The sequence below is a fragment of the Homarus americanus genome, unplaced genomic scaffold (genome assembly GCF_018991925.1).
Source record: "Homarus americanus isolate GMGI-L3 unplaced genomic scaffold, GMGI_Hamer_2.0 scaffold50564, whole genome shotgun sequence".
In the NCBI taxonomy this organism is placed as follows: Eukaryota; Metazoa; Arthropoda; class Malacostraca; order Decapoda; family Nephropidae; genus Homarus; species Homarus americanus.
In genome coordinates this window covers 3,894,912-3,911,959 of record NW_024715014.1, presented here as the reverse complement: position 1 = coordinate 3,911,959, position 17,048 = coordinate 3,894,912, and the positions used below count along the sequence as shown (strand labels likewise).

Genomic DNA, 17,048 nt, shown 5'->3' with positions numbered 1-17,048 from the left:
TAGTATTTCCACGCTAATCTTTCCTGTAAGCCATGCCCTTTTCTATACAGTACTAATAGCTGATTGGTTCATAGAAAATTCAGGCTAAATGTGCTCACAATTGGTAAGCAGATCTGTTATTATATAAAATAATGTGAAATAATTATCTGAACTATCAAAATGCAAATGATTTCAAGGCATTAGCACTTCAGAGAGGATGTTAGATATTTTTTAATATTTATCATAAAAGGTTGATATAAATACGGGCTTGTACACGACAGTCCTGGGGGGTGTAAGATGCTCAGGGAAACCAATCAGCTATTTGTAGCTATAGACGAGGGGCGGGGTTTATGGGCCTGGTTAGAGTGGAAAGGGTATAATTGCCGCTTGTGGCATGACAGCAGGGGTCCTGGAAGGATGCATATATACTAGTTTACCCTGTTAATTGAACAGATTGAAATGTTCTTTAATAAAACTTGGTATTTGGATATAACCAAACTATTTCTTGGAAGAGTTAGATAATCAGGAGTTCCCTCTATATTGTGGCCATATAGCCAGTTGTCTAGGAGTGCAGTACTTGTACTAGGATATTTGGCATACTTTACCAACAGGGAACCTGGATCTACAGGGTGTTGATGGGAATAAGAATGCTGTCATTCAGGTGCATCATAGCTTAATAAATCCTAGTAGTGAATTAACAAAGTGTTCTGGAGGTATATTGAAAATTAATCATTAATAAGGACAAATTTTGTCTCTGGATGTAGCCTAAGTCATGGAATATATGTAAGTGATAGGTGTGAATTAGGAATGAAATTCCTACTTTCATCAAGGTAAGTAATTACAGTAAGCAGATAACTTGTTAAGGTGCTCTATTTTATTTTTAAAGGTGCTCACATTTAACAGTGCAACACAGGAAGAACTTTAGATATATAGTATTGAGCAGTATAAATAAATATAAACTAATAAAAAGATACAGAATGCAAAGAAATGCATGGGAAACTTGCCTGGGTTGTGGGCAGTGCACACAGTTGTCATTGTTGTCAGGTCACCTAGTCCATTTTCCCACGCTGACAGATTTAATGCTTTTCTTTTAAATTTATTGGGTAATCAATAAATACGGGTATAAGAAGTTATTGCAACTTTACACACACAGGTTTCATTATTTTGCATTGATTGAATTTTTTGAAGTGATAAAGATAGTCAAGATTTACTGTTGTGAAGATGTACAGTACATGGTAGGTTTACTCGACTTCTTATAGCAAGCTAATCAAAAGGCAACTGGCTTGGTGTAGTCTGACTTATGCCTAATGATTTAATGCATTCATATAATCCGCTGTATCATATATTATATGAAAGTGGATTATATCATATATGCCTAACCTAAAATCTTTATTTACTAGACATGCCTGAAATTTGAGAAAAAGGTAACACAATTGAATTAATTTTTTTGAACATTACCAGTAAGCATTTATTACCTCTTATACTGTATGATGTAATGAACAGATGGGTGAATGGAAATAAAACAGAACTAGGAACCATATGAGTGCCTCTTCTTCACATGCAACCAGCTTCATTTATATGTAATTACTGACAAAGAATTATGCACCATTAATATTTTATTGCACTGCACTTGCATGCAGACGACAGAAGAGGAGATGGAAAATGTAAGTGTCCATCTCCTTTCTTCACTGTGTCTTGTTTACATTTTTATAGTAGATTCATCCTTTCAGGAACATTACATGTTATCACTTATGCTACAGTACAGTATGTGGAAACTGTGGAATACATATTTGTTTTCTTAATTATTTCATACCATTAATTTCTTGACATTTTGTTCATATACAGAACTAACTTATATTTAAACAAAATACAAAAATTTCTATGGATGTGTTAATTACTGTACAGTACTAGGAATTTATTAGGTGTTGTCCTTGTCATTAAGTCCTCACTTTGGGTTTACAGCAGCAACCTCGCAAATGTCCCTTGAGTTCGGAGACGACAAGAAACTTACTCATCTGCCTCCTGTGGATTCTCCGAAATGCAGACGAGATAACCCTTCGGCACACACTCTCTGAACTACCTTACACTCGTCTCCACCAACTTCTAGATGTGCTGTACATTGCTGTGTCTTGCTTTGAATATAAGGTAAGAGGGGAAAAATGTTTCAGAGGTTATGTTCTAATTTACATGTTAAAGTCATATGGAAGATAACCAGGTTTGTGACATAACAGTTTTCAGTTCCTCTTTAGGTTTATATCATCCTATAACTAATAGTATAGTACAGTATGTGAGTTTTTATAGATAATGTTGATGAAATATTTTAGTATTTATTTCATTAAGGTATATTAGAACTATTTAGCATTATACGAGTACTGTATTTTCATAATTTGTGTAATGCTTCAAGTTTTCATTCTTAGTGTGTGTGTGTGTGTGTGTGTGTGTGTATATATATATATATATATATATATATATATATATATATATATATATATATATATATATATATATATATATATATATATATATATATATATATATATATATATATATATATATATATATATATATATATATATATATATATATATATATATATATATATATATATATATATCCATCCAGGTACCGTAAATCCAGTTGTGACCCATGTCTTTCATGTGTCAGAGAGATTATGAGTGCTTAAGTTTTCATTAGGAAAAGATGTGTATGTTGCCAACAGCCATATACAGTATACAGTATTATGTCAATCCATTCTCTCTGAGACATGACATATTGCAAGAGCTCAATTCTCAAAGGAACACAGAGAAATTAAGGGGATGGATTTGAGGAAACAAAGACATTCAAGTCCTATCTATTCACTTAACACTATTAATCATTAGGTTCACTCAACCTGAAACATGAATTCCTCGTACAGTGAATATTTTTCTTGCAAGTCTTTTCCTGCTTCATTACTGGGTGGTCAAATTTTATAATAATTCCAGCAGTGTTCAATAAGCCCAGTAATATTCTGAACTCTTTGTTTCTTTTTGATAGTCAGAATCTTGAAGCTCTCATGCAGTGTCAAGTCTCAGGGATGGTGGAATGGTATGGTGTACGAGCATAGAAGCTGATGTGCAAATGAATTTAATTGTTCTTATTGTTTCTATTCTTTGGTTGTTCATTTTAACAAACTTGAATTTTGTGTAGTCAAATTTTTTATTACATTTTGTGAACGTTTTTCTTTCAGCAAGTTGCAATTTTTTATACTAAAATGCATGTCAGTGAAAACAACTTAAATTCTTGCAAGTCTTGTGACAGATGCACCACAAAGTTTGCATCATCAATCATGGAAGGACAATAGTTTCACCATCAAGAAAATGTGTTACTGTTAACATTATTGTAACCAGACTTGTTTATGTGGAATGTTATCATAATTATTTAACACTGAAATCTTTCCAAACTTACATGTAACCTTGGATGACACGATTGCTAAGAACTTTTGTTTTACTTCTGAAATATGAGTTAGGTTTAGATTGAGTTATGGTGATGGTAGCTAGCATTCCTCTAATAGTGGTGGTGGTAGTGGTGGTTATGGTGGTGGTTAAAGTGTTGCTAGCAGTATGATTGATATGGTGCATGTTTATTTTTGACAATTAATAGCCTTTTAAAACTGATTGTAATTTTCCATTGGTAGCTGTTTCTTATGTCAGATTCCTGGAAGGGCTTGTTACCTGATTGTCTAAATAGTAGTTAGGTTACCCTAATGTCTTTTTTGTAATGCCTGACAATTCTGTTTCAAGAAATTTAAAGCTTAAATTAATATTGTCTCCACATAATAGTAAACATGCTGAAGATTATTCACTCTCTAGTTGTTCTGTGTATGTTTTATTTTCCTTATTAAAATGTTCTTCGTTACCTGTATATCATATTGGATTTATATTAAGATATTTTTTCAATGTAGTTATCATACGCTAAAAATAATAGCATGTTTAATTATGTGATCATGTACTGTATTTTATCTGTTATTTTTTCATTGTTTACTCCATTTCCTTTTTTTCTAAAGCATGAAGCTTAAAACAGGATCTCCTTCAGGCACTTTGCTCAGTGATACTTATCCTTACATGCCAGTGTTGAAGATCAAACAGTTGCCATGCTTCAAGTGTTCCTTAATGTATTTTTTTTAAATACCGTATGTTTATTCATGGACATAAAGTCATTCCCTTCTGATGGTGTAAGAGAAAATTAGTTTATGACAAAAGATAAGTTTATATACAGGTATATATATTACAGTAATCCAGAGAGGTATAGGAAAATAGCTAGGGTAGTATTTGGCAATTTGAACATTGCCAAATGTAAGGCAGCATTTGGATTATCATAAGTTTTACACACCTGCACACCCTCTGGCATGTATTCATCATCAGGTATCTTGTGATCAGTAAGACCCAGTGATGGATGGATAATATGAGGGAGGTACTGGATTAGAGGGAGATGAATAATCAGGAAGCAGCAGTGTGTGTGATGGTTTAATCGGCCAACCCTGTATTTTTAAAAAGAGTAAAAGTGAATCTGCAGTTATATAGCTGTGGTAGTAGGGTTTAGTTACCTGGTAAAATAAATGTGTACAAAGCCAGAGTCCACAATCTTATTGTTCTGCCCTCTTAAGGAAAGAACATACATTTAATAACTAAGTGTTTCCTGGATTTCTGTTGGATACTAAGCACTTTTAAGTTGAAGGTATTTTACAGAGCAAAGTCTTCTGAGAGATCCATGAAAATAACCTTATTAAAATATGATTAACATGTAATAATTTTTGACTTGGCACTCATCACCTAACCTATGATTTAATCTATAATTAAAAAAAATGAAGTACTACCAAGGCCATAGTAATGTGGTACTCCTTGGCTAGCTAGCTGGGCATATAAATATGTTGTACGTATGTCATTTAAATTCTTTGTAATGAATGTTTATGAATGTAACTGAAATGCACAATGACTTGCTCATACATACATATGTTTATGTATATACCGTACACTATATCAATATACAGTAGTATACTGTATACATTTCAATGTTATATCCAGTGCCATGGTTAATTTTCTTAAATTAAGAAATATTGTTTAATTTAATTTTTAGAAAATAATAAGAATTCTAGAAGTGTTTGAATTGGTTTGTGTGTGTGTGTGAGAGAGAGAAAGTTACAATGTATATATTTTAACCACCACCCAGGGCTGTGGGTACTGTGTTATAGGTGAGGGCGTTGGGAAAGTTGTCAGTACGGCCATGTTCCCTCAACTCATCTCAGCCACGGACCACAACCACCACAACCATCACCAAGCTGTGAGCCGCACTGCCTCTGAAGACACCATCTCTCTCAGCCTGAATGATGGACGGCCTCCATTACCTCCAATATCCCAAACACAGGATCACAACACTTTAGTTCAGGTAGCTTAGGATTATACTGATGTGTTAAGGAAGGCATTCATAGGATGTATTATCAATAGTGGAGTTGCTATTGAAAGGTGACATGAGAATGAAGTTATGGTTATTGCTGTACTGTATTTACTATTAAAAAGTAGATAACTATAATGGTAAGCATAATGTGTTCAAAGTGTTTTCTGTACAGTGTTAAAAAAATGTACTGTATAGCCTTAGCCCCTTTTCACTCCATTCCAACATCATTAAATACCATCCTTTTGAAAGCTTCTCTGAGATGTCCGAAGAAATATGTTTTTCAGTGAACTTGAATCATATTCATATGGTTTTGATACAGTATTTCCATACCTGTTAGGCGGTGGAATTTTTTGGTGTGTAAAATAGACATAATGCTTTTACAGAGATGGTTTACTTTGAATTTGTCTGTTGTGAAAATATATCTTTCATCTGAGGCAGTGTTGATGGTTCAAGTTACTGGGGTCAATTTAGTCATGTGTTCTTCCTGTGATTTTGGTAAGACAGTTGTGTGTTCACCCTGTATGTATTTTTATAGAAGTGTAAAGGAGAGAGCCAGTATACCTCCTCTGTAGGAAAATAAAGGTGATTCAAATTATTGTAGAAAATGGTAATATTTTATAATTTGTTGCATACACATTACAGATACAGTATTAGAGAGTTGTTCTTTATCTCAAGTTTGGATCATACCTCGCTCCAGATTTGTAAATTTTGCGCTTTGGTTTCCCATTAATGGTACAATCCTAACACACACACACTGTAAAAAGTCTAGCATTGGTAGCTTTTGCAGTCAAATGAGCTGCATGTTTTAGCCTCCCTTTTATATTGTAATAATAATAATAGTAATAGAGGAAATTACCTAAACTTACCCTTGTCTCTCCTTAGTCTTATGAAGAGTTGCAGTACCAAGGAGTTATGTTCTAGTTCCCATTGTATCAACCTAAAATTCACATAAATCTCAAAGAAATAGTTATACTGTACTTTACTTAATACAGTAGAAGTCCCAAAACCCGGACTGCTTGGGGATTGGGTTGGTTCGGATTTTCCGGATTCTCAGGCAGTACTTTTAAAATTCAAATTTAAGGAGGAATAAAGAAGAGATGAACAGGTACAATTTGATAGTTTATTCATTAGCAAATATAGCATGCTTCATTTATCAAAATGAGCAGTTTTAAGGAAAAAGCTGTGAATTCTAGAATTTTATTCTTTGCCTCTTTTATATCATAAATTGTAGACTTTCCAATGTCGTATGTTTCCATTAGAACAGTATTGCTCACACCATGTTCTAGTTTCTTAATTATTTCAAGTTTGTCACTCAATTTCAACGTGTTCTTCTTTCTCTTCACACAACGAAGTTTATCTACTTTAGGAGCCATTATTATGGGCTAGTACAGTACAGTACTCTGTAAATGAAAAGAGTAGGACTCAAATTTACATACGTTGTCAGTTTGATTGCTCATTTTAAAGTGGCGACCGCGTGGTCGCTTGTTGTCGCTGTGCAGCTGTGGCACTCACGCATGTGCACATGTACACAAAAGCCCGCTTTAAAAAAAAATAATAATTGAATTTCCGAAAAGAACAGATTCTCGGGTGGTCCGGATTTCTGGTATCCAGATTTTTGGACTTTTACTGTATGTAAATAGATCCAGTAAATAATTAATTCAGAAAATACACTGGTAAGTAATTTGAAAAAGCTCAGAATGAATGCTTGGACACTTAAAGAGAGGGTTGTTTACCTTTCACCAGCTCTTTTGACTTGAAGCTTGAATTTCTTTCTGCCAATTGCTATTATATTTTCCTTATTAGGTTTTATATACCTTGGTATGCTATTCATTATTGTAGTTTATATATCCAAGACCTTATCAGTTTGACATTTTTAATTGAATTATAGGGGAAAAAGATTTCACACCGAGGTGGACCCGTCACCACGAGGAGCAAAGAAGCCATGAAGAGTCGTCTGGAGGAGGCCATCATGGGTCAGAATTCAGCACGTTCAGAAATGATGCTTCGTCGTCGAGGTAACGCTCCCCCCAACACCCCTCATGTTGTTGGATTATCTCAATTCTACATCCAAGGGGCAGGTTTGTGTCACTTACGAACATTAAGTGAGGCACTCATTCAGTCAACCACCCAACTCCCTCAACCCAGCAATAATGTGGCTCTGTCTGCTGCCTGTGCACTGTACCGGAGTTAGTACATACTCCGTGGCTCGCACCGCTAACCCACTCCCTCTCACAACCCTCTCTGTCGGCTTGAGGTCTGGAGGAAGATAGAAGGGGATTCTCTTAGTGTTTACATGATGTTAGGACATGATTATCTCATTAGGGTATTTATTTTTCAATAATTAAATTTACTTCATGATTCAAGTTGCTGTAAGTGTACATAATAGTATATTCATATCCTAACACTCACTTCTTAGAATTCATTGTTTGCATGGTGATGTATGTACTGAACTTTTATTATGATATTGAGGAACTCTGTATCTATTCAGAGTTTTTGTGAAGTTGTCCTCAGTTAATGTCATCCTTTTTTTTAAACTTAGCTTGGTAAGACAATAATATACAGATGGATAATGGGTAGCAATTTAAATCTGTAGAATGCAAGAGATTCTTATTTTCTTTAACATTTCAGTTCTTGCACAATCTCTTACATTGACAATTAAGTTACTTTTAGCAGTCTCCCTCTATATTGTTCAGAATTTAAAATATCATGTTTATCAAATCTTATATATGATGCTCCTGTGATCACATTTATACATCTAGACATTCTTTATCTGTATCCTTATTGTTCTGATCCATAATCCTAGACTTCAATGTGAGCTTCATCTGAAATTGTGTTGGTTAAGCCTTATTTCCCTCTACAATCCTGAGAAGCGAACATAGCAATGCATGCTGTCCTTAAATACATGTGTTTGTCTGTCTGTTTTGGAGTTTTAAACACAATATATATAAAAACAGCTATAGATTTATCAAAACTTGGTATGTACTGTACAAATAGACGTACTGTACTGTATCACACTTAAGATTTTAGATGAGCTTAATAATCATCATCTCTTATTTATTTACTCTACCTAGTTTTGGCTCATTAGACTTGGCTATGGCACATTAGGGTGCTTCACAGTTTTCATATTAGCTCTCCCTCTGGTCATATTTTGCTTCATTATTCGGTGATTTGGCTCCCATATTTATTGCTGTTTCTATCGCTGTGGCCAACTTCAATTTGGCAAATTCTTTTAGTTTTGCTTTTTACATGTTTTTGTGAGTAATTGTGTAGATGTCTGGGACACACTTGCATTATGTCAGTATCTTCTGCTCATCTCAATATTTCACACATTTGGTTACACACACACACACACACACACACACACACACATACACATACTGTTCATCCCTTACTATAGTGTATCCTTTGTCCCTTCACTCAATCTCCTTCTTGGTCTTCTCCTTCCTACCATCCACCTCTGAATAATATAAATATACATACTGTACTGTATATAAGGATCTTTCAGGTCCTAATCTCTTGATGTGTCTTAACACCTCAGCGTCCTGTTTATCTCTCTCCAACACATCTTTTCTGTTATTCATTTTTTCTGCATGTTACTCATCCCATTTGTCCTTGGTTCTCACTTATTTCTAACTTCAGGTCATTGGTTCCCCACCATATCTTTATCTACTGTATACCTCCTTTGATACAGTTCTTTCTCTCCTTACATTTCTCAATGCACTTGTTACTCTCACTTTCCTTTCACTGCATTCTTGTGATTTAGTTCATCATTTGTTGTTCCATTTATTGACATGACCATCATTCCTAGATACTGTACCTGAAACACGTTTTCACTTCCTCTGCTGAAAATAACATTGATCTATCCCTGTCTTTCTTTACCCATATTGATAAACCCTATCTCTCTTTAACCATTTATTTTCATCTTTGAATTTCTTTTTTCACATTCACTTTTATTCATCTTTTTCACATTCACTTTTAATTTCTTTGTAGTACACATGTATCCAGATTCATTTCATAGCATTAGTAAGTTTTACTTTTCATGGCCGTCAGAGCAGTTTTATTTACAAACAGTAGCTGATCTGCTTCCCCCGTTTGCATCTTATAACCCCTTTTTGCTGATCTTGCTTCCCTCACCATAACTCTGCTACCACATACAGGAGGTCCCTGACTTACGAACGGCCACTGAAATGAACGGGGTTGAACTTGAAATTTACAGTATTTTATTTACCTGCTGACTTATTTTTTACTTTCACTTACTGTATTTTGTCATTCTGTTTCTTCTTTTGTCTTAAATTAAGTGACTTTAGATGTATATAAGGACTTATGCCATTATATAGTGGGATTTTAAATGTTGTTCTGTAAGTACGGTATGCACATAGCATGTGTTCCGACTTAAGAACGTCCTCAGGAACGGAACCCGTTCATAACCCGGGGACCCTTGCAAATACATGAAAATATTGAATAACTTTGCTAACATCATTATTCCTTGACCATAGTCCTATTCTCCCACATAATTCCAATACTTGCTTCTCTCCCTATAAAAAGTGAATGGTATCTGTAGTAATTTCTCATGTATTCCAATCATTTTTAGGAGCTCTTGCATTGTCTTTCAGCAAGTCATTAATGTTCTTTCTGTAAACTCATATATGCTGTACAGTATACATTTTTTTGCTCCTTTCCAAAATCTTTTCACTCATTCTGCTAATCTCTCACATTTGATTCAGACTTTCTTTTCCTTATTTTGGACTCATGCTACTGTGCTATTACCCTAATAAGTTGTCAGTTTTTGTATCAAATCAAATTGTCTTTGTTAACTATGCCATCCACTTTCTTGGGTACAGTGTGTGTGACAGATTTACTCCTCTTTTTTGTCCCAAACTGAAAGAGTACTCAGAAAGATATTGTCTTGATGCTTTCATAGACACAGCCTTGTCAGAACAATAGCTAGTTCTGCTTTGGGCATTTCCATAAAACTTCATAACCAGAAACATTTAAGATTGAGGAAAAGTATATAGATTTTGGGAGCCATAAAGTCAAAGATCAGTATTACCAGACTGTAGTTATAAAAAATGTCTTTGTTAATTGCATTTCAAAATTGTATTTATGAGCCTCTTCAACACAATTACCCATCTTGCCACTCATAGTCGTACACCACCACCCCCAACCCCCCGACCCTTCCATCCCTCGGCCTCTAACAGGCTACCATAGTCGTGATGGTGATGTAAGGTGCACCATTACTAATAATAATGCGATGTCTCTCACTGGTGTTCATAATGTGACAGAGGTGACAGGTGTCTGCCCTTGAAAACATCATCGATACTTAGATCACTTGTTGCCTTTCATTCACTGCACATAATGACTCCCACTGTATCATCACTGCTATTAATGACCTCAGATACCTCATAAATCTGCCTAATGGCAACCAGAGCCCCACAGGTGCCACTCACACTATATGATGACACCTTAATGTATCACAATACTCACAATGGCAGTAGCAGACACACTTAATGACCCCAGTAGTCCCACAGGTACTCGTTATGACATCAGATGTCTCCCAAGTGCTCAAACTGATGCTGGGATTTTTTACAAGTGCTCATAATGACGCAAGTGACACACAGGTGCTCATAATAATCTTAGGCTAACTAATGTTTGTGATAACAACCATTGGTGTTTCAAAAGTTTGTGCTAGAATGCTATTGTCTTTCACAAGTGCTCATAATTTTACCAGGTGTGTCATTTATGCACTCTTGACAATACCAGGTGAATTACAGGTACAGTACTCATATTAACCCCAGGTGACTCACAGGTGCTCATAATGATGTCAAGTACATCATTAGACAATAATAACTCCAGATGACTCAGGCACATAATGACCTCCAGATGACTCACAGATGCTCATAATGATCCCAAGTGACTCACATATGCTCATAATGATCCCAAGTGACTCACATATGCTCATAATGATCCCAAGTGACTCACAGATGCACATATGACCCCCAGATGACTCACAGATGCACATAATGAGCTCCAGATGACTCACAGATGCTCATAATGATCCAAAGTGGCTCACAGATGCACATAATGAGCTCCAGATGACTCACAGATGCACATAATGACCTCCAGATGACTCACAGATGCACATAATGACCTCCAGATGACTCACAGATGCACATAATGACCTCCAGATGACTCACAGATGCACATAATGACCTCCAGATGACTCACAGATGCTCATAATGATCCAAAGTGACTCACAGATGCACATAATGACCTCCAGATGACTCACAGATGCACATAATGACCTCCAAATGACTTCTTAGGTGCAGTAAGACCTTTAAGATGGCCAGACTATAAAATCCAATGTTTACTTTACCATTCCTTCCTTTTAAATACTGAAGGAAAGTCATATAGGACTCCCCATACTCGTCAACATCTTCCTGAAATGTATCAGTGATCTAAACCAACAGATGGACCCCAAATTAACCTCTCTCTCTCTCTCTCTCTCTCTCTCTCATCTTTTAAGGTTATATTTGTACATGTATGTGTATTTTTTGGTGTCCTAGGTTGGTTAATATTGGGTTAGGTTAGGTTAGATAAGATAAGGTTAAGCTAGGTCAGTTCAGTTTAGGTTACATTAGGTTAGGTTAGGTTATTAAGAATTAAATGAATGGACAATAACATTCATAACCAAATGCCTTAGACTGTCATAAAACTACAAGTCTTCTTGATATAGAGATGTAGTTTTGTTATGTGTGCGAGGAGTTCAAGGTTCAGTAGTGGGATTTTGACCTGACCTCTGGCACTAAGATGACTTGTGTGTACCCATGTAGAACTGGGGCAGTGCAACTGAATGGAATACAGTACATATAGTTATTATCATTACTATTGTTGGTATTAGTATTATTGTTTATTTATAATTATTACTACTACAGGGTATTATTATCTGCCATTTCTACTGAACTATGCGTATATCCAAAGCAATAACACCAAATTGCTAATGGTCACAATTGCCGGGCAGTACAGTATTGTGTGCTTTATATTAATTTAATTACCTTTGTATACAAACAAATGAACTAAGATTCATTTGGTTGTACTGTACTAGAAATTAGAATTTAAATTACTAGTTTTCACCAAGTGTTAGTCAGATACGGTGTAGTGTTACTGAACTCATTATAATATCACGGGACTAGTCATAATCCTAGCCTAGGTGATGCTACCAGTTGCGTTTAATGACTCCAGGTATCTCACAGGTGTTCATAATGACTCCAGGTGTCTCATAGGTGTTCATAATGATGCTAGGTGTCTCACAGGTGTTCATAATGATACCAGGTGTCTCACAGGTGTTCATAATGATGCCAGGTGTCTCACAGGTGTTCATAATAACTCCAGGTGTTCCTAATTGATGCCAGGTGTCTCACAGGTGTTCATAATTGATGCCAGGAGCTTCACAGTAAATGACAAGCCCTCATAATGGTGCCCAGTTGCTCATAGGTACTAGTAATGATTCCAATTGATAACTACTTGTACATAATGACGCCAGTTGGATGTAGTAACTTCATTGTCTCTTCGCTTCTCATAATAACTACAGGTAAATCACGGCAGTTCACAATACTACCAGTTGTACTGCTAACCCACACAAGCGTGGAAAATGGTCATGAAATGCTGATGATGACAACTTTATAGGATTCCAGTCTTTAGTTTGTATATTTTGATCATTAGTTATATTTCTTACATAGCAATTTATAGAAGCCATGGAATAAGTATAGTATGTAGTAGACAAATGCCAGCTTAGACATTGTGAAGATTGGAGGTTTAGCATACTGTACATATTTTCTTTACTGTAGAGGAACTTTCAGGTGCAGCTGTGTTCCTCCAGACTTCGGTTCTTATGTAACTAAAAATCTATGAACATCTCTCACATATTTTCAGCTGTATCTTACGTCGTCCTGTTTGATGATACAGTTCATGAAAAGCTCTTCATAATAATTGCTTCCCAGAATTAATCAACTTACATATTGTATCTCATCTTATGTAGTATGAGTTAGCATGTGCAAGATAATTTGTAATATCTAATTGAAAGAAATCACTAACTCACATGAGATACAAGCTTTATGTATTACAATGTGATCACTTAACTAGTTTCTTCTTTTCATTCCTAACATATTACAGTAATCGCTTGCAAGGATTAATAATATACTGTATTTATATATATATATATATATATATATATATATATATATATATATATATATATATATATATATATATATATATATATATATATATATATATATATATATATATATATATATATATATATATATATATATATATATATATATATATATATATATATATATATATATATATATATATATATATATATATATATATATATATATATATATATATATATATGTAGAGCTTCAGCTGATATTAATTTGACTGGTTAACTCATTCATATGTACAGGTATATATATGCTGCTCATATAAGGTACTGTACTTAATATTACAGAATATATTTGACATCATTACATTTTATTTTATAGTGTATTTGCTGATTCCCACAATTATTACACGATAAATGAACTGAATTATGGGTTTTGGACCAATTTAAAGTGACATAGTTCTATGTCACATGTTCCCAAATATACAAGGTTGAAATCAATCCTAAGTGATTACCATGATGCTAACAAACTTTTTAGAGTTGCCATAGTCAAAGGGTCTAAGAATGAGAATACTTTCCACTCTGAAATTATGGCTTTTACTGAAATATGATCAAGAGATTTAAAAAATAAAATTATCTGGCTAAAGCTAGGATTCCATTCATGTGTTGCAGTGCATATGCAGTGCGTTTGCATTTTTAATCACTATAGTGAGCGATTGGCATGTACTGCAAACACATAACTCTAATGCAACCATGCCAATGGAAACAACCGTGTACATTTCAATGTGATCTATTTTTGGCGCTAACGCGTGAATGGAATGATAGCTTAAAACAGTCTAGTCGGGATCTTGTGTAATATTGGACTGTTTAGTGGAAAGGTTCTGTGTCATCACACCACCCTTTATAATGTCAGTCAGAGTTGATTTGTTCATCCATTTTGATCTGTCAATCATCCATCCTCCCCAATCATACTGTTCCTTCATATAAGGTAGACTTAATGTAGTTGTTTCCTCAAGGCTTGGAAGTCTTATTAGACTTGTCTGCCTAGTCATTACACTTTATACCAATGCTGTGGCTCTGCCATTTTTGTTCCAAGCCATCTTGCATTCAGTTCATAGCTCATTGTCACCAAAAGCATGTGTCCCAGGCCAACTCTCCCCTGGACTGGGGATGGTTAATGGGAACTTGGATTAAGTCATGCAAATATTGTTTCATTGAGGTTTGTTTACATGACTAAGTGGTAGAGGGAGACCTCATACCCATGCTTGGGGAAGGTGAAACAAAGTAAAGAACAGAACAAATATTGGATAAAGGGAATAGAGATCAGAAAGGAAGGATGCATTGAAAGGGCAATCTAGAGGTGCATTTGCCTTGGCCATTCCCTAGAGGTGAACTACCTGAAGGAGTGAGGCATCATATTTAATTTCTGTTTAGTTCTTTCTGTTTTTTTGGTTTATATACTGTCAAAAGAAATGTATACTGAGTGGTCCCTTAAATTTTCTGGACAGTTTGTTTATGCAGCAGTTGATATTTCAAAATTGAATTGGCGGCTCATTGTTCACACTTAAGTCCTTGTGATCAATAATCTGGTTTATGAAGGTATTAATATTCATATCATTTGAAAGTTTTATCTCTGAATACATTCGAGACATTTTGCCATTTGTCTCATGATAAGATGAGACTGTGACAAGGATGTGTTCAGTGTCATTTGGATGTCTCTGGTTTTGTCTGTGTGTCTGCTTGGTTGTGTCTTATCCCTTGTAAGCATGATAAAGCCTTTATTTAAAATGAGTGTGTGTGAAATTTGCTTATGATATTTTAGTAAAAATGTGGTACTGTTGCATTTAAACATTCTTGACCTTTTATGATGGTTATAGAGTGGCCAGAACCTTTAAAATATCACAGTCTCATTTAGACAAATAAATCTTGTTTTTATGTCCTCACTGCATTTACAGGAGGGCATATTGATGTGCACCTTCCTTCCATCCATCTGCCTGTATGTATGTACTTCTGTCCTACATTGGTGTGTTAGTAGGTTTATATGAAAAGTAGTCAGTGTAGAGCAGTAAAATTGTGTAAACTCAGTTTTTTCCATCCTTAGATGACCAAAGTAGATTTTCAAGAACTTTGATTATCTGGCTAATTCCCTCTGTCTGGTGGCTCCCCATATTCTTGTTGCCAAATGGGGGATTTAGTGTCCTTAGCTTCCAGTCATTCTGCCCAAGTTGGTATAATAAACCCACCTCTCCATCACACCCATCCACTTAGAATTTGAGAGATCAGGTACAACAGTTGTCCTCTTCAAGAGACAGGAGACCTTACAGTAGGTAGCCTGATCAGTAAGCACATTTCTTGCCATAGCAATAGCTCTGCCATCTTTTATCATGAATTAGTAAACTGTCATAGATTTATTTCATAGCCACACACCATCAAGGGTGGACGTTTTCAAATTGACAATCCCAGGGACAGCTTTATACAGTACTTTAGCACAGTACAGTATCACTTAATGGGTCACATCTATATTATGACACCCTTACTATAAGACCTGTTGCCAGAATATAATTGTTAATATCATAAATTTTAGGCCAGTGGGTGTAAAGAGGAAGTGGGGGTGATGGTGTTCCCACTGGCTGATATATCACCCAAACCTGAATGATTGGGGGAGGGGGGGGCTGTTTAAGGAGATAGAATGGCCCCAATTAGCTGCTTGTATTATGAGGAGTTGTCAGGTTATGGTTAGAGGTTCCACCAGAAAAGGGGATTTCTGGTTCAATCCTCTATTTTGCATTCTTCCAGATTTTGAACTTGTGTTTCTCTGCCAGTTGAACCATATGTGTAATTCTATAAGTACAGTTCTTATTAGTACTGCACCTGTTGAAATTGCGAGTTACTTTATACATTTGTTGAAATTCATAAGTATATGTATTCATTCTTCATTTATATAGGTTCTTAGTTCTTTGGTTTTCAAATTAATTAAAAACAGAAAAAGATATATTTTGAGTATTGCCTCTTATTTATTTTAAGACTTTTGAGTTCCAGAGATTGTGTGTAACATTTTCAGTATTTCAACTATATTTATTATTGGTCACTAGACCGTAATCCTCCCTCTCCATCTGGAACTGGAGAAAAGTTACGCTGGCGTAAAGAATCCTTCCCCTGGCGTCACCACCAGCAGGACACTGATCGTTCACCGCAACATGAACTTGAGCAGGAGTCTCAGGTGGAGGGTCACTTGGCTGCTGAAGCTAATATGGTTATTCTTGATACTTTGGAAAATATAGTCCAGGTAAGGAACATTGAGTTTACTGCTTAGTAATTAGAATTAAAAATTTTTTTTATTCTATTGCTTAACTCTCATTGCTGCCACAGTAGACCAAGTTGTACAGCAGTCTTATTACATTTGCTCACTGGTCACTTGGAGAACATTTTTACACCAACCTATGATGTAAGCCACTTGGGCCATGCGTTACAA

At 35.2% G+C, this 17,048-nt stretch overlaps 1 protein-coding gene across 12 annotated transcripts in view; it reads left to right on the top strand.

Moving 5' to 3' along the window:
• Positions 1–17,048, top strand: part of LOC121853353 (dedicator of cytokinesis protein 7-like) — a 76,127-nt gene that overhangs the window by 33,096 nt on the left and 25,983 nt on the right. For 8 of the 12 annotated variants that reach the window (XM_042347444.1, XM_042347458.1, XM_042347440.1 and 5 more), the window contains 5 exons: positions 1,620–1,643; positions 1,942–2,124; positions 5,185–5,400; positions 7,298–7,487; positions 16,669–16,862. In XM_042347444.1, the coding sequence (XP_042203378.1) occupies positions 1,620–1,643; positions 1,942–2,124; positions 5,185–5,400; positions 7,298–7,487; positions 16,669–16,862 (807 nt within the window). The remainder of the gene's footprint in view (positions 1–1,619; positions 1,644–1,941; positions 2,125–5,184; positions 5,401–7,297; positions 7,488–16,668; positions 16,863–17,048) is intronic. The other 4 variants (XM_042347503.1, XM_042347494.1, XM_042347452.1 and 1 more) reach the window with 3 other exon arrangements.